The sequence below is a fragment of the Anoplolepis gracilipes genome, chromosome 3 (assembly GCF_047496725.1).
Source record: "Anoplolepis gracilipes chromosome 3, ASM4749672v1, whole genome shotgun sequence".
In the NCBI taxonomy this organism is placed as follows: domain Eukaryota; kingdom Metazoa; phylum Arthropoda; class Insecta; order Hymenoptera; family Formicidae; genus Anoplolepis; species Anoplolepis gracilipes.
Window position 1 is genome coordinate 5117924 of NC_132972.1, and position 19318 is coordinate 5137241.

A 19318-nucleotide genomic window follows, 5' to 3' on the forward strand; every position below is an offset into this window, starting at 1 on the left:
CTTATTTTAACATATAAGTCTCAATTTGTGTTTTATACAAAAATAAATACCACAGTCTTAGAAGACAAATGTCAAGCTATTAACGTTGCACCATCACCATAACATTCTTTTAGACATTACATAAGAATAATAAATGTATTTGTCATTCAATCGCAGTTACAAAGGAAGATTTTGTAAAATCGTATTAGAAGTAATTTCACAAGAACACAAAACTTTTTAAATACTTTTCTTAAAAAATTGTAAATTTTATGAATTTTTTACATCGAGCCAAAAATATAATTTCTATAATTGTTGAAAAGATAAAAAAAAAAGACATTTTATCATAAAATATGATGTCAAAGAGGATTTGGTTTAATTAATTTCTGTATGATACGTTTATAAAATTATAGACACTTCATGTCTATAAAAATTATTTATCTTAAAATTTCATTTTTTACCGCATATCTATTTTTGGATTAAACATCATCTAAGGAAATAAATCATTCGCAAATGGTGTGTGTGCGCTATCTGTTTATATCCCGGAAAAAATATTCGCTTGTTATCGTTAATCATGGAAGACACTCTGAAAAATATTGAAAAATTGCATTACTTCTCTGTAATGAATGACAATCAATAATGCATTTAACTAAAATCTGATGGAAGGATTCTCTATACATATTGCCATAAAATCTGAATAAGTACATTCTTTGCGCGAAACGACGCGTAACAATTAAATTATACGAACGAGATGCAACGAGGAGGAACTATTAGAGAATATAAAAAGATCCAGTGCTCTTTCCTAGTTATTAAATGGATTGTACAATAACTTCTATATTATTATCGGTAGTATAATCACATCGATTTCACTAGCATTCGAGCATTCATTCCGTCATTGTTTCACGATGCATTTCTAGGATATTCACTATTTCATTATTGCGCACTGGTCAATCAATCATCCGTCATTGCACTCATCCGAAATTATCAAATATGTCTCTCTTCTGTATTAACAATTATTTTATTTATAACAGTGTCTGATATGCTTTCTTCTCTACTGCTTTTCTTAATCAGGAAAGAAGAAAAAGAGTTCACTTTGTTCATCGTTTAGTTCACACTCGTGTCTACACGCCGTCAAAGAAGTTTGTTTTATTTTGTCACTCTTATGTGTATTGAACAAGTCGTACCTCTTAAGGATTGTGCCATACACGAATGGCAGTAAATTCTCGGTACTGTTTTATCAATAATGAATAGATTCTGTAGAATCGAATTAATTAACTACAATCTTGCCTGCAACACGATCCGATTCCACATGCACTGTCAATTCCATTTGATGCACAGATTTAAACCATGATTAGGCGTGATATTGAACTTGTTTCTTCAGCCACTTGTAATACTTCATTCTACGCGCGCATGGTTCTTCGCGCTAAGTTCACATCTTCTCAGTTACCATTTATTAAATATATTAACAAATATTGCGTATAGAACTGGCGTTTAGAGTCGATTCGTATTAGCTAGCTTGCCATTTGAATTTGCTACGCATAATCCATTTTTGACCGATATTATTGACATCGCACTGCGCCAAGACGGGTTGCGATGCGTCGCCCGAATGAGGTTTCGACAAGCAATGACCTGTATTTGTATGTCTAATCATTTTGGTCTACAAAAGAAACGACATATATCAGCAACAATATTATTAATTCAAAACTAATAGTTTCAGGTATGTTTCTCTTCTGTTCTTTTTTTTGACTGTTTCTTACCTCATCATTGTAAACCCATGCTTGGTTACCACCCATGCCATGACATCTCACAATCTTCACAGGACCTTGTGGACTAGCTGCATCAAGGCACATATCGTCGGACATTATCTGTTGCCGCTTGGTATAGGCAAATACCTGGGTAACATAGTTTTCATTAGAGATTAATATTTTAAGTAGAAACAATATGTTGATTTCCACTAGATAGTATTCGAAATATTTCAGTTCACCAAAGACAACAAAACACAAACCTGATTACCACCTAATCCATGACAATAACTAATTCCGACATTCTCCCCAGTCCTCCTACCCATAGTATCTAAACAAGTTTGCGTTTCAACGTTTTTCACGTCACCGAGGTAGTAATAATCTAGCGGCATTGGCGATTCCGGATATATGTTTTCCAAATACCATCTGAAGCTCTTGCATTTTAACCGTTCTCTGAGTTTTACTCGTTCGGAGACATCGCCGACGTCCACATTTCGAGCTCCTACAAAAGAATAACTTTCTGTAACACTATAATAACTTGCAATCGGAGAAACTACACATATTTTTACATATTATGCACATATGATAAATTCAAATCGAAAATAAAATTTGTCGCAGAATTTTGTGCTAAAATAAAGATATTTATTATATGATACATTAATACTCCTAAAGAAATATTTGTGCAATTATGCAGCGTTTTTTTTTTCTGGGGAATCTGAAAGGTGTAAAGAGGTTTATAAAGTAGCATATAGATATCTATACATATGTAACAACTGTTTTATATATGTGTAAAACACAGAGAGCGTGCAGAGAGAGACAAAGATGTATTGTGCTTCATCAAAATTGTTCTGTGTGAGTAACTTTAGAAATATTTTTTCTAATCGTAAAACCATATCCACCATATGTGGAACTTTTAATGCCATGCGTAACTCACATTTTGCTCCAAGTATAACACCTTTAAATCATTTACATGGCTCGTTCGTTTATCGTACCTCTGTTATTATCCGACGCCTTATAAAATAGTACACATTTTAGAGTTGAACATAACAGCAATGATGTTTCAAAATTAAATGTTAACGGGTATCTGATAGAAAAAGAGACAGCGAATACCCGCAGGGTGAGAATTAATAATGGAAAATAATAAGGAGACATGCACACCTCACGAGTTGTGGAAACATGCGGCGTATCGTAAAGCAATCAATGCATAAGAACAGTAAACAGGGATGCTCTTAGCGATAGATTTTTTTTTTTAGTACGCCAAGATGTGTTAGTGCTACCTGGATTAATGTTGTAATAGAAGTACTTCCATTGGTCCAACCAAACTTCCGCGAGCCGCGCATTGTTGTGGTTGACTATCTTGCTGGTACCGCCCGGGAAGGTATACGGGGTTGATTTACGGAATACGTGCCCGACGTGCGAGCATGTCGCAATTTCCAATGTCCCACCACACATCCATATCTAACCAACTCAATTCTGTTAGTGTGTTAGCGATCACAATGATAGGTAACACGATAAGAGAAATAAAAAAAGAAAAAACAACATGTATCGCAAATGTATATCATATTCTGTGACTTATGGCTGGTGGATTGGCAACTCTCTTCTTGCGACCTATGTATACCTATAACGTAGCTTGACAAGAAGATTCCATTAAAAGCAAGCGCAATTCTCGATCGGTTAGTCGGCTGGATGGATGAGTGGTTAAGACTACACCAGCATTTGTATCGAGAGACACAGAAACAAAATATCTCTGAAATGTTCACGTTTAGTGAATGTCCATGTTTAGTACTTGCGGCTATCTTTATTAATTTCACATCGTAGAAATTATAGTACTTATTGCTTAGTCGGTTAAGGAGACAAATGTGAGAGTGGTGTGAAATATCTTGACGATAATCACATAAACTTCTATTCAGGATAATTTTTATAGTTAGAGACCTTTTAACTTTAGTTTAGAGATATTAGCGACATAACGTATACAACTACTGATGTTATATATATGAAATATTAGTAAATACACACATACATAAATCATAATGTGCATAACACATATAGAGAAGATGGTTAACTAATTTATGATATATCTTTGTGTATATGTATATATATATATATAGAGAGAGAACTATAATGTGTTAAAAACTATTTTATAAAAATATATATCAACACAAGACTGCTATATTAATTATTAGTCAAATGGAGAGAAACAACTTGTTAAGAAAACAATGCATTCAAAAACAACTGCAAGTCACATAGCTGTATACGAATTGTAATATTTCAATGTATATAAACGGTTTGTATCAGATACCCGTCAAATATATGTGTGATATAGTTTCACTTGATAAATACTGCAATTTTAAAAGATGCTTTATCAAATAACATCGTTGCTAAGCGCTACATGAACATCAGCTGTATAGAAATTTCAAAATATGATGGAAAACTCCTTCTTTCATTCCTTTGATTCTTGAGAATAGATTTTTTTCATATCTTGATAGAAATTACAGCGGATAAGTGTTAAGATGTATTAAGTAATTTTGCAAAATTCTCGTATCACAGCATATTTAGACCCTGATATCGATGGCATCATTTAGCGCAATTCTAGAAACAATAACATTGCAGAAATTAATTAAACGATACACTTGATTATCTAACCTGGATTCATGGCATAGTAAAAATCTCTCCACTCATCCATCCAGACCTCGGCCACCCTGGCCGCATTGTGCAGGACTATCTTGCTGACACCGCCAGGGAATGTATATGGACTCTTGTCCCGGAATACATGTCCCACATGAGAGCATGAGCTGATTTCTAATGTTCCACCACATTGCCACACCTATAATGTACTTACAATTTTACAAATGACACTAGAAATTTACGCGAAAATACCCTTTAAAACTTGGCCTTTTCATTTAAAAAACACACTTATATTATACAGTTATATAATATATTTATAACAGAAAATGGAAGTGTGAATTATTATCAATAAATATTAAAAATAATTCATTTCTCGTAAAATCTCGAATTCATCTCTCGTAAATTCTACCAATTAATTTTCATATAAAATATATGCAATTATTGTATTAAAACGCGAAAAATCACCAACTTGGATTATATATTAATTAATTAAATATATGAATGAAATAAATAACCTTACAATTAGATTAATTTATTCATTATATCCTCATCGATTTAAATCCATGAATGTTATATAAAATTTACGTGGATTATTCGCGTCAAATCGATAGTCTTTCTTATCAAAAGTCATTTCGCAAAAACTTACCCGGAAGCTCATTTCAAGATTTTCACCGCCCCAGATGTCCATGCCTTCGTCATACGCACCCAACTCGTAAAAGTATTCTTTATCAATAGAAAACAATCCGCCAGCCATAGTTGGTGTTCGTAGCGGTGCCGTCCTGTCGCCATTTCTTCTGTCCATCTCTCTCTGTGCGACTCTATACCTTATTGAACAAAAATTAGGGTAGCGTTAAAATTTGTATAAAAATTACAATGCTACACACGCGTAAGATGTCACACTGATGATATACAATTTGAGAGATTATTTTTGTTTCAATTGAAATTAATTAATTACATTCAATTTAATTAAACGGTAGTATATTATGTGTGTGTATTCGCGGTGAATATGGATATGGTAATAAATTCGTAAACCCGACAGTTTGCAATTGTATATAAATGGAACAGAGAGAAAGAGAAAAGCTCTTGATTACATTTCAGGTCATTATATATATATATATATATATATATATATATATAATATTATATATAGAATATGTATAATTAAATTACAACGTATTTTAAAATTTAATGAAAACAAAATTTTACGAATTTACGAACGTGACAAGTGAAAAAATAGAGAATTCATGACTCTATAATCTAATAAACTTATAAACATATGTAGATGTATATATCAACATCGATCAATAAATTTGATATTTTGCACAACTTTATAACTATGTATTAATAAATCTAGTTATTCATTGCATGCAAAATATGTAGATTTTCACATTTGCAACTCAAATTTTCTTCGCTTATTTAAAGAAGCAAAAGATTAAACTGGTTTGATTAAAATTAGAACATTAGAATGTTATTATTAGAATTCAAAATAATGCTACAATACCATCTAAAGTTTAGTTTCCAATTGAAACCACCCCATGTCATGTCGCTGGCTGGGATGTATTCGAAGGTGTCATCGCTGATGACGTCTATGATTGGGCAGACAACAGTATGCCTATCGTTGGCGATTCTTGAGAGTAGCGGCTCCAACCAACCCTCGGTACACTCACAGTGCGCATCTAGAAACGTGATTACTTGTCCCTTGACGTGTTTCGCTCCTAGAAGCCTCGCTCTTATCAGGCCCGACCTCTTTTCGGTACGATACACATATGTAGGAACAGGGAGCGTGGTTATATAGTCTTCCAGGTCTTGCTTTAGATGTTCTAGAAAGTAAAGTTTTATTCGTCGTGTCACTTTAAGATTCAAGGTTTGAAAGACATATTTGAGATCCTTCTATTTGATATTTATTGATATTCGATATTGATTTAAATTTCCTTCCATTACTTATTACGAAACATAATTTGATTGACAATTCCAAATCAATATTACAAAAGTAACGTTCTCATAAGCATATCATATATTTATATTTAAAGACGATAAAAAACGTACCGCGCTCACTCGCGTCGTCCACGAGGATGATTTCTTTCAACAGCGATCTGGGAGACCTGTTTATAACGGACCAAACTGTCCTCAGCAAAGTGGTCCACGCTTCATTGTGGAAAACTATCACGATACTCGTGTGGGGAAGATATTTGGGATATTTCTTATTCTTACAACCCTCGAGTCTGATGTCTTTCAAGGATCGGTTCAAGGAGATCATGTCGCTGGCCATCAGATTGAACTGATTCAGCTTGAACAGCTCCTGCTGCTTGGCCTCGTTCTCCGGCGCGATGTGCACCGCCGCTCCCATCTCGCCGGGGCTGCCCTTACTCTCCTTGACGACCTTCGCCGGCCGCCATAAATGCAACTTGCTCTGCGGATACTGCCTCTTGGTGCCTGCCTCGTGTTTCAGCGATTGCGCCTCCCCAATCGGGATCTTCGGATGTATCTGGGACGGCTCCTCGGATTGAAGCGCGGACTGTTGCTTGTTATCTGGACAGTTCCATCCGGACCCTCCGATGCAGTCCGAATAGAACATGAGCACCATAACGTCGACCAGGAACCATACCAGCGACGTCAGCAGTATCACTTGACATGTGTGAATGCGAATCTTGAAGCGAAACATCTTTCAACGACGGCAGTCCTCCGCTTGTACCACGAGCTGCTCATCACCCAGTCTCCGCGCGACCAAACTCGCGATTTAGATCTTTGGACGAGACTTGAAATTGAGATATCTTCGCGACACCGAATACAACGAAGCCTCGTAGAATTACATGACTTTTCAGCGCTGCAACAGAGAAAGAGAAGCTAGCTTTATTACCGGAGATTTGGTTATACTTCGACGTGCGGCTGCAAAAATGTGCAGGGACATCCCGACTTGATATCGGAAGGTTGCCGGGGAAATAAAACCAGAATTCTTTTGGCAGATCGATCCGTCCCTTCAACTTTATACGCTTATCACGATTCTATCTACGGATATAAAACTTGAATTTTTCCTTCCTCTACATTAATAAATGTAGAGGTATTACTAGAATATTGCTGCTAGAAATTCTATACGTGACAAACAATATTCCAACAGATACAAAAAGTAGCGATAAATTTTAATTGAGACATTTAGAAATCTATCTACATTAGCAAAATATTTTTTTGAGTGTTATGAATTGAAGTTCGAAGTAAAAAAAGACTTAACAAAGATTATAATATAACGCAATTTTACGTAAATAATTATTTATTTATTATATAGAACAATTAAAAACGGCTCATATATTATGTTATGCATAATAATTTACGGCACTATTTGTCTTAAAAATGACATAAAACTTTAAAACAGTTATAAAAACTAGTGTTAGAATTATCATTAATAACAATATATGTAGATTACTCTTTTCAAATTTGTTTTACGCTATTTTTTAATTTCGATTGTCACATACGTTGTGACACCACGAGACTGGAAATACGAGCGGCTCGCGCAAGCGAAAATTGCATACGTCAGCTAAAAAGGTAATCGGAGTAGCTTGCAACACTTCAGCATCTAATTCGTATGAGAGACACACATCGATCGTGAAGGAGAATGCAATTTTAATGCATTCCGAACGTTCTATTCTATTTCTCTCGATGAACTATGCTGGAGACACAAGACAAGTTTCATACACAAACTAGTCTCTCCCTACAAATAGAAGGCAATATAATAACACGCGATTTGCATACGCACTCATTTCTGCGCGGGTGTATAATGCTTGTCCGCGTGAATCAGATAATAGTTGCATAGCACACGATAAATTCATCCGTGTACACGTAAGTAAGGTACGATTTTATCGTATTTATGTCGCCTGTAAATCGCTATCTACTGTCTCCCCCTGTCGCTTCAATTGCAATGCCGGTAGCTTGCAATTTTATGCGCAAAAAAAAAGTCTAATTGCTGAATTATCGGAAATGATGATATATATATATATATATACAATATATAATTGCACGAGTGCGCGAGGTGTGGCATTTATTAATTTTTTCACGTCGTAACGAAAGACGAAAACACCACGTTTTATTTGCGTGTCTCTCGATAAAAGATCAACTCGAATTAGGATAATCACCGGAGTTACCGTAACATTTTTAATTGCTATAATATCCTTGAAAAACGCGACAATAATTTTCAACGTTATATTTATGAGTGCTGCGATAATATTTTCGACGTTTCTGTATACAGCATTTTTTTTGCGAAAAAAGAAAAAAAAATTTATATAACCTTTGTTTCAACTTTTATTTGTGCATTGTGGTACCTCTGGTACCGCGCAGTACCACCAGTTGCGATCGATGTTGATACCAAGCCGGTGTGACTGACGAAAAAAAATGATCGTAATAGCATAGCGTTTCGAAGACGCGACGGAAATACAAATCCGCAGGTAATTATCCCACGTAGTCGAAACCGCTCGGCCTGGGAAATTATATCGCGATGGAGCACTCGCTGCTGCCTCGATGGTACTAATTAATTAGCGACTGCTAAATAATTCACTTTCATCACGATAACGAGCGGGAAATGGGAGTAATAATGTTGGATGGCTATGCGCGACCCAAAGAACAACGGACGACATTCCCCTGATATTGTGTCGCGTGAACTTTCTATTGTGAAAAAAAGCGGCTGATGGCAGTTTCTCGATGCGGTTGTGCATTTTACAAGAAATTCAAAAAATAAAGAGAAACTATCGCAGAATATATATAAAATTTAAAAAGTGTCATATTTACTTGTGAATTAAAAAGATGATTAAAAAATTGTGCATGTAAAAATTGACTGCGTATCAGATATTTCATAATTTGCAAATAATATGGCAAATATTTTAAAATTCTAATCTATTCTTATTATAAACGTGTAATGCAAGATAATACTAGCTAATCAAATATTAATTAAAAAGGCAGTACTTAAAGGTAATAAAACTTGCTACCAGATGTTATTACAGTTCTGAATGTCATTTATTGATATGGTAGAAAACACGATATGGAAACTAATATCGTTACAATGATACCATTGTAAAGTATTGGTACAATATAAATGGAGTATACTGTCGATAGAATAAAATCTATCAAATTTTGTAACGAATTATTCGAGCGATATTCGAAAAAACCACAAAATGTAGAACGATTATTCAGGACCATCGAATTTCATACTTGAAAATTTTTTACTTTGTAACGAGAGAATAGAAAGAGGGAGAAAATAACAGTTATAAATAATGTTGTAATATTTGAATAATATTCTTTGTTTAACTTTTATTTTTCCATCTCTACTTTTCTTACAGGGGTCATTATAGAAAGAGAAAGAATTTTATATTCCCAAGAAGGAAATGATAAAGATCTCTTTGTAGTGGTATCTCTTTGTAGAAATGTTTTATAGTTAACAATAGAAGCCCCATAGTATTCGCGGTTTACGCACGTGGTAAATGACCATGATAACTTTCATCCGTCATTGTAATCGTCAACCGATAATGGTGGTACTATTAGTAAAATTGCATGTGCTACGTTATTGATAAATCAATATACCGCAGCACGTTAACATTGTTAAGATGGATTACTTCATAACGCTGTATCGTAAAAGTCTGGTGATTAAATGATGAATTATTTGCAATCAAACCGAGTGTCAATTAATCCATAATATTTCTATCGTTTCAATACGACATTCGTTAAAATAGCGTCTTATAAAATATAAATGTTTGTAAAAATAGGTAATTTTAAATATGATTTAGTCTCTTGATTTCATTACATCAGTTTTTTATTATTCTGAGTCAAAGATAAAATTCCTAAAGTGCTTTATCGTACTAATCTTAATTTGCAAATTAAATCGAATTTATCGAGAAAAGGAAATAAGACCGATAACTTATATTTATTCTGCGACTCTTATATATTTAAATCTATTCTTAAAAGGGCAGCGTTTAATTATTTAATTATTTGAATATTTTGGTTCAATAATAACAAAGATGAAGTAACAATAATGTTTCATTTAATATTTCATTTATTATTAAAGTATTTTATTACCATGAAATTATTATTATTAGCAACTCATTTTGAAATTGTAGATTTCATTTATAGAATTCTGACTCTACCGTTAAGTTTACACAGAGATGAGTATTTTTAAAATAAAATATACATTTGTAATAAAACCTCTTTACGACGCTTTCCACCACGTAATCAGATTTGAGTTCCATCGACTCTACTTCAATGGAAAATCATTGTAACCAAAGTGCTTGGAAGTCCATCGATATTACATTGACGCAATGCGACGTCAGATAATGTCATTAAGGAAGTCTTCCCGCACACAATAGACAGCTATGGAAGCTAAGCTTGTTAAATGCCATAAAAACTCTAAGCCCTACAATAGTTCAGGCTGTGCAATAACTTCTTTGAAATTTGAAGAGTCAAATGTGCACTTTAATTGATTACATTCCGAATTATATTTGCATTCTAGTATCAATTATTTTTCAAAAAAAAAGAAAAAAAAAGATGAGTTTACTTTTCATAATATTAACGTTAAAATATAAATAAAATCTACCGTGATAATTATAATTGCAAATACAACTATAATTGCAATATATAATTGAATAAGTTTTACGTTTTATTTTATAAAGCCGTATCTCGTGGCGATCATTACGTTATTACGAATATATATTGTATAATGTATACGTACGAAATTAATCGAGTGCAATAAAACTGACAACGTTTATCATACTAGGAAAGCACCGGCAATTTATTATCGGATCTTATTTCGTCTACTGCGAGCTCTTCTTGCTTGAAGTCTCTAATTAGCAATAACTTTAATGTTAGGTATTTTTCAAATTTTAAAAATTTGCAAAATTTAGTTTGATACCATATGAGACAATATATTTACTTTAATTTTCGTCTGACAACACAAGTGAGTAATTAGTGTCTTAAACGTTAAAATGTCTCGCGGGATCAATCTAAGCCCTTAACGGAGAAAATTAACTGTGCCAACCACATGGGAGAACTGGAAGGGTTAAACTCAGTATTAATGTAATACGCGCTGTAATCTAAAATTATGGAACTTGCAATCGTATATAATGCACACGGATTGTATGTCACATATCTAGTTTAAAAAGGCGCATCTCATATATATATATATATATAATAACAGATAAATAACTAAGGAGAAATATTTCATAAAATAATAAAATATTTCATAAAATATAATTATTGAAAAATTGCATTCGATTGTATTCAAGACAAAAACTTCATTATTATATAAAATCGGTAAAATGCAAGGTGCTCCAAGAAACTTTAATATCTTTTTAATAATATAGATTTTCTGATCGATTGGAGTTAATTGAATTTTATAAATGTTTTTTGTTGAAATTATTTTTGCTCTCTAATTTTTCTTGTATCTTTGTAATTAAATTTCAAATTAAAATTCTATTAAAGTAAATTCTACTGGAAATTAAGAATGCAGTTTCATTAATCTTTTAATTCTACAAAGTTTACTTTTGCAAAATGCAAGTTTTTTTAAAATATATTTTTTATTGAAAGTTATTAATATTTCAATATTTTCGCTAAGGAAAAATCCAAACGAGCCAGATGATATGCTATTAAAAGTATATCCGGTAGTTTTAGGATACCTTGTATTTTTAATGTTTGCGAATATGTCAGTTGAAATTCAATTACTTTCTTTTGAAAGCTTTTTCCTCTTCGAACGGACGTGACGTGAAATGATTGCTATGCACATTCCAGTCGAAGAGGGCTCCATTAAAAACCGGTTTTATAAATGCTTCGAAGCAGCTTTGCGCAAGCTATTTAATCGTATATTGTAAAGTAGATATAAAAATGAGTATCGTATTGTTATACGTGTCGCGAACTAGACTACGAACGTAAACTGCAACGCGATCGTTCGCTAGAGCAGTTGAACTTTATCAATGTCTTATATCACCTGCTTAATTATAGGTAATAATTTTCTCGAAGTTAATACAATAATTACCTTCGTGTTATCATTCTGGTATATATATATATATATAAAATAACCCGGACAAATTATAAAACGAGGCATTTGTAGTTTTTATTCAAAACTTTTATAATATTAAAAAAAATTTTCTCACATATGAGAAATAAAATTATAAAATTGCAAATCAAAAGAAATGAAAAATTATATTGTTGTAATATAGAACATGTATGTATATAAATCGTTATATAATTTTCACTAATTAACTTTTAATATTTTACGCTACAGAACTGAAATTTATACATGTAATTTTATATTTTGCAGTAAAATATGTATAAAACTTCTACTACATCGATAACATATTAAATTTCCCTTAAATTCATAATACATACGCTTGCACTTTAGCAAATGAGAGTGCATTATCAATATCGCGGTTAACGAACACTAGCGGTATGATGTGATAAAAATAGATCGAATATTTCATACAATATAATGAGCAGACTGAATTTAAAAGGCGTGACGTCACGGACTAATTTAAACAGACAACTCTATAGTGATTATAAACGTGATAGGGTGTTTCATCAATACTTACACGCGCAATAAAATCTCCCTGAACCATGCAAATCAATTCAATATTGATCTCGCTCGATGTTAAAGATAGACCTTTCGGTTTCAGCAGCTTTATATCACGATATATATTTTTAGGATGTTTATAAATGATATTATGTGCGATTAACTGAGAGAGTGCCACGTAGTATCTCGTCTTCCAAGTTATTTCTCTCAATAATCAAAATAGATTTTTTTTATACTTAATTTTCTAAATTAATGGCTATGGTCTTTTTTAAATTAATTCCTTAGCTTTCGATTAAATATAACACAATCAATCTAATTTATCATTTTTAGATCGTATCTCGTAGAAAGCGCAGGTTTCCTCCTCAAATAGCTAATTTCATCACAAAGTGACATAATGCAGAGTAATTAAGAGATTACTATAATATGCCGTATATATAATTGGACTAGGTTAAATACATGCAGGTTTCGAATTTGAGAGAGAATGCACAATGCGCTTTGCTGTGTTTAGAATTATTCCAGAGCGGGCAGACAATACGCAACGGGCGATGTACAATGAAGATCGTGGTATCGCATGGATACCGTTATTACACGCCGTTTTATACGGGTCACAAACCGGCATAAAGTTTTCCGAGTAATGGAGAGCGGATTAACAGAGAGCAACACGCACACGCGTGCCATTCACGCACTGCCGGTATACATATCTCGCGCAGCACACGTCCTGCAAATGTTAACTCTCGTTATGCATGCCGCGATTGTTTATCTTTCACAAGCCACGAGCCAATTTACAATTAATTAATAACGTGATTGATTAAACTTTTTGATCCTGCCATTTGTACGCCGGATATAGATGTATCGCGATAACAATAGCCGCGCAAAGTGTGTGTGTTTTACATGTAAATTTGAATAGCTCATAGTATATTTAAAGATAAGACGATTCTCGATATAATGTTCTTTATTAGATAAGATATATATCGTTATTTTATAAATTATAAATTCATGCGCGTCCCACTGAATAAAATGTCCATTAAATTCAGTTAAATTTTCGACGACATAATTTTCTTCCTCCTCCCAAAAATTTATCCCGATCCCATTAGTTTCTAAACGACCGACACACGTATCACGTGTGGGAAAGAAATACAATATAATAGGATTTTTACAATTTCGATAGTGTTTTTTACGATGTACTTATTTTCATGTAACCTGATTTCCCTTCAGGTTTCTTGTTACGCGGCTCGTTTGTAAGAAGTGCTTATCATTCGCGAGCAAAGTAATAAATGTCATATAACATGATCGTTCAAACGTCCATAAAGATCGACACGACTTTTTATATTTAATCTCTTTTAAAACTCTTTGAACTCCAATACAGATTTGATCGGTGAAGTTTGTTAAATTTCAAATTTTCATTTTGTTTCTATATAAAGTTGAATTGTATATAAGATATGCATACAAGTTTTTTTTTTTTTAAATATCTTTGCATTTTATAATCATACAGGTACAAATGTCACGAAAGGTCACAGAAAAGTTTTATAACCAACGTCCTTGCATATCGGTCGGCTTCGTCCAAGTGTTGAGTCTATCTCAGCTAATCGGTCCGTTCTATAGCAAAAACCTTTCACTCGTTTCGTGAATCACTACCGAAGCGCGCCGCTAATTAAGTATCGTTTGTATCCCGCGTGAGAGAGAAGCAGTGACGTAAATCAGCGAATACCGAAGATCACGTAGTATCATCCATCAAGAATAGCATCTGTCGGGAAAGTGCAGCGTGTGATGTAGCAAACGTGTGATTGCGCTAATATTTCGCCATCCTCGCGATGATGTAGAGTACAAATAAAATTAAAAAAAAAAAAAAAAATATATATATATATATATATAATCTTTTTTTTATCAAAAATTTTATTAAAATCCTTATCCGCCGCACCGTGCTCTTCGATCAAAATTAATTAATCCGAGCATCGAGTTAAAGCGCACGTGGAATTAATCGAAAGGCAAGAGTTGAACACCTTGCACGGAAGTTGCGTACAATTAATTGGCCGTCAAAGTATAATACATCTTTGTTATTTCTACGGACGATTTAAACCGGGAGGATGAAATGAGCGAGAGGATCGATATCTGAGCGAACCTTCGGCTCAAGCCGACGTACAATCGGACAATTCTTATTCGAACGCGTATCAAATCTCTTCGGAGATAAAAGCAAGCGGAATGGAGGAGAAAGAAAATGTGTCCGCGTTGATTCTTAACGACGGCATTCAGTCTGCGCATTAACACGGATGGACCGCTTCCACAATCGTGGAAGCGCGCGCAATAATAATCTCTCGGATATCTCCCCACGCTTTCCAAACTCCAAACGTGAGAACGTGGTCCCCAGGAGGCATCGTTATCGCAATCCTCCCTTCCCCCCTCGTGCAAGCATCCTGACGGGCATCCGCGTGTTCTGTGACGAATCGTTCTCGACACGGTGTTACAAAACGGCGCGGCCTTGAGGCTAGAGTTTCTCCGAAAGACCGATCGGTGCCCCGATGCAGGTTCCCCATGCAGGAGGCTCCACGAGACGGATAACGGACAGACAGGTGCGCCGCATTCCGTTAAACGGCACTTCGGCTACGCCGATGACGAGGATGACGACACGACGACGACGACGACGACGGAGTCTACCTGTCTTGCTAGAGCGAGACAGTCTCGTTCCGTTTTTCATGCGAAACGAGAATCGAGAAAAGGGAGAGGGAGGGAGAGAGAGAGAGAGAGAGAGAGAGAGAGAGAGAGACGCAAATATACGTGCGGGAATGTCACGAACGAATTTGCGACATTTGTATGCCCGGACAGCGCCTCCGATTTTACGCGATTGAACGAACAATGGACGCCGAAATGCCGCTTTCACTCAGGTATCGAGAGGTATTCAATAAAATACGCCATGGCGCTTTACCATGCTTTAACTTACGGTACTCTTCAAGAATTCTTTCCGAACTTTTAAAGCCGAGAAGATTAAGTTTCGAATTTTCTTTCTGTGATGTTCGCACAAGTTCGTAAAAAAGAAGAAGAAGAAAAAAAAGAGTTCAACTGCTATTATACCAAACTCTTCGATTGTTGACTGGAAATGGGAATGAAAGGGAATTATTAGTGCCGGGAATAAGTACAATGGCGTTCATTTGCATATTACGAAGAAAGCGAGCGGCACGAAAGGATACGCAGATATGAAAAATTTTCACGTCGGTTACGTCATTGTATATGTTCCGCTCACAATTAGCATTATTCAAATTCACTGATGTGTGAAAAGTGTTATTATTGGCCAACTCGATTTACGTAGAGGCAACCTTAATTTTCTTGACTTTTCCGCGGGACAAAATCGAATCTATTTTTAAAAAACGTGGAATGTAAAAAAAAAAAAAAAAATGCTTTCTAAAATCGATTCAATAAGCTATACTTAAATAATAAAAATGATAAAAGTATTAGAAAAAAAATCTATTTTGTGATCCACGCTAAAAATCGCATGTAAAACGAACACCGTTCTCGACGTTTTTTTTTTTTTTTTTTAAATAAACGATTCGCCTAACTAAGTCACGTCTTCTGTTTTGCTCAACTTGATTTTTAGCTCATGATACAGCGTGGGATGAAGACCCCAGCAGAGCTGACCTGGTTTTGATAGATCGATCTCGACTCGACGTATCTCACGAATATACCTAAATTATTATCTTAATATTAAATTCTTGTATTGTTTATGAATTCATCGCAAACAGGCAAATATATTTTCCGCAGGTATATCAATTGCAGAATAAAATTGGGAAACAATAAAATAGGAATAGAATTTCATGCTAGGCATGGATAGAAGAAAAAGAAGTATTATTCGCAAACTTTCTATGCTTAGGACACAAAAGGATCAGAGAATAGATTGAGGTTGAACTTCATCTACAGAACTGCTGAGCCACATGGTTCTAAATGGTATAAGTTAGTAAGGTAGTTCTAAGCAGTAGCCCGAAGGCTTTTAGATCAAACGTGTTAGATGAATGAAACGTGGAACCGGACGAGGACGTTTAGTAACGAATGTAGAGCAAGAATAATGTACAGTGTATTAGATGTGTATGCGTAAACAACAGACGTACATACGTACACGTGTGAGTCTGTCTTTCACCATATGTCACAGACAATTCTTAAGACATGAACTAATAAATTCATAGTCCGTGCGAACGCATAAATATTACCTAAAGAAAATACACTTTGCAAACTTTTAAATAGAGATATATTGATATTAATTAATTCTCTTCGTAAATTTAAAAATGTTACAAGCATTGTTTTCTATTTTTCGCTGCACATCTTAATCCGATGGAATAATCCAGTAAATTCTCACGAAATAAAACACACAAATTTTTTTTAAATAAGCATTAACATATATCCATATATATAGGTGAAATGCTTTCAATTGTAAATTTTAAGTTATAAACCTCATTTTCTGTAGGAAATATAGGAAAGAAAGATAAAATAGGAAACAAGATAAAATAGCAAAGGAAGATAAAACAAATTTCTTACATATTTTCCCTTAGTATGACTATCTGTGCGGGAAATTTTTGTGGTCTACGTATATATACATACATAATACATTTTTTTAAATTGAATTTTTAAAATATGTACGTATATGTATATATGTATATATACGTAAAAAATTTTTTAGAACCATGTGGATTAACTTTAACGGTTTTTTTAATTCTTCTCTATTCTTTTTAGCAGATTTTTCACAAGGTTCCTAGTCGGCGCAAAGAAAACGCGGTACGTGGGATTTATGTACACCTATGTATATATTAAATCTCGAGAATTAAATTTTTCATCTTTGAAGTCCAGGTTACGAACTTCAACCACATTTTCTCCATCCCCTCTATTTTGCTCTATCTTTTTTCGCAGAGTATTTTTCGCAGGGCGTGCCCCGAGTAGCGGAATAAAAAAAATGCACGAAATTTACACATGTGTAAGTATCTACATGTTTTTAAAAGAGAGAAAAATTGAAAAAAGTTTGAATTTTTTAAAATTTTGGAATTTCTCTCTCTCTCTCTCTCTGTCTCTGTCTCAAGATAATCAGCCTGAAGATGAACAACGCTCGCTCCCCGTTCAACATACGCTCGCACGCGGCACCTACATACTTGGGACCGTTAAGCCACGAGGCTGCATGCTTCTATCCGAAGGCCTCGTGCCTGCTCGTTCGTCCGTATCTCTTCTCAGAAAGATATCATTTGTAAAAGAATAAGGACCGTCGGATCCCTTTACATCTATTAATATCGAGTTGATTGTAGAACTTTCCGTTCCCCATCGCGATTAATGCAATTCACGCCAAGCGAAAATTACCGCGTTCGCTATCCGCTAACGATCTAGCGGCAAATCCGCACGCATACGGATATGTGCTTGCGCGAGCGAAGCGAGGACGACGGGAGGAGAGCGATACGTAAGACGGAAAAGAGGCCCCCTCGTTCGCGCGTTTCGACGCGCTAAACGTGGCAGAGGCGCTTCCACGAATCTTTTTTTTTTTCTCCACAGAGATAATACTTAAGAATGATGACCACTCACGTTTCGCGTGCGATTGACTTGAGTATTTTCCTGATAAGGAACCGCAAAGTAGCGCACCGACGAGGATCCCTCGAGGAGACTCAGCAAGGTGTTTGGATCGCTCTTCCTCTAGAAATGAACTGTCCCGATGGTCCAGATCATCGCTCCAGAGACCACGTATCACCACTTCCAACACAGCTGTACGTTAATTACGCCGGCGCGATAAGAGACGGATTCCCGGTAAATGACACTGCACGCGCGAGTGAAGGTGGATTTCGGAATCGCGACAAGATAGGGCCGATCGTTACGCGACTCGGATGTTCGCCAGCTCGGTTCTCTTCGCGGCCGACGAGATCCGAGAGGCCGAGATGGGCGATCGGTGCAAGAACGGAACGGCGTTGGAATCCCGCGATAAAATGTGTACAATGTGCACGTCGTAGCGAGAGAAGGGGAGAGAGAGAGAGACACGACGCTCCGCTCGTCGAGCGAGTAACGACTCGGTCGATTCGTCCCGTCGATACGCACCTTCCTTGTCTCGACGGTTATCCGATTAATGCAGGAGGAAGCTCGCAGGCGTACATGGTTGTCCGTCGTCGCACTCTAAGCTCGTAGCGTAGGATACGCCTGACATCGCGCGACGCGGCGCGGAGCGAAACGAGTGCAATGAGCGGCGCGCCGAGGTTAGGGCGGTTCGCCGAGTGACAGGACGACACCTGTTTGACGTGCGCGGCAACGCCGAGCGGTATCGAGAGTCGGGCAACGCGCGATCGACACTCGAGATTTATCGACGCGTTTTTTGCAATCTTGCTTTTTTTTATTTTTTTCTTCTTTTATGTTTTATCTTTCATTCAACATTGAATGACAAGAGTTGTTTTTTTTTTTTTTTTTTTTCAAATCAGTTTCAACAACTTGTACA

General features: G+C 35.3%; 1 protein-coding gene across 3 annotated transcripts; it reads right to left on the reverse strand.

Annotated features, from left to right (window-relative positions):
* Nucleotides 1-405: 405 nt before the first annotated feature.
* On the reverse strand, nt 406-19241 carry Pgant5 (polypeptide N-acetylgalactosaminyltransferase 5). 3 transcript variants are annotated; one of them, XM_072887807.1, is made up of 8 exons: nt 18424-19241; nt 6390-7167; nt 5845-6163; nt 4990-5167; nt 2996-3176; nt 1982-2220; nt 1734-1868; nt 406-1633 (listed from the first exon to the last, which is right to left on the reverse strand). In XM_072887807.1, the coding sequence occupies exons 2-8, from the start codon at nt 7003-7005 to the stop codon at nt 1484-1486; spliced, it is 1818 nt and encodes a 605-aa protein (XP_072743908.1). In that variant the 5' UTR covers nt 7006-7167; nt 18424-19241; the 3' UTR covers nt 406-1483. The 3 variants fall into 3 exon arrangements, with proteins under 3 accessions (XP_072743908.1, XP_072743907.1, XP_072743906.1); XM_072887806.1 differs by lacking the exon at nt 2996-3176 and adding an exon at nt 4362-4542 and having other exon boundaries at nt 18928-19237; XM_072887805.1 differs by lacking the exon at nt 2996-3176 and adding an exon at nt 4362-4542 and having other exon boundaries at nt 18424-19237.
* Between the last annotated feature and the right edge of the window lie 77 nt (nt 19242-19318).

What these genes read in the sequence shown, in the direction of transcription:
- Pgant5 (XM_072887807.1), bottom strand. Translation starts at nt 7,005, where the DNA reads ATGTTTCGCTTCAAGATTCGCATTCACACATGTCAAGTGATACTGCTG. An exon ending in ATCTTGAAATGAGCTTCCGG is followed by an intron (nt 3,177 to 4,989) that starts GTAAGTTTTTGC and finishes TGAGTTGGTTAG; the next exon opens with ATATGGATGTGTGGTGGGAC. An exon ending in CATGGGTTTACAATGATGAG is followed by an intron (nt 1,634 to 1,733) that starts GTAAGAAACAGT and finishes TTTCTTTTGTAG; the next exon opens with ACCAAAATGATTAGACATAC.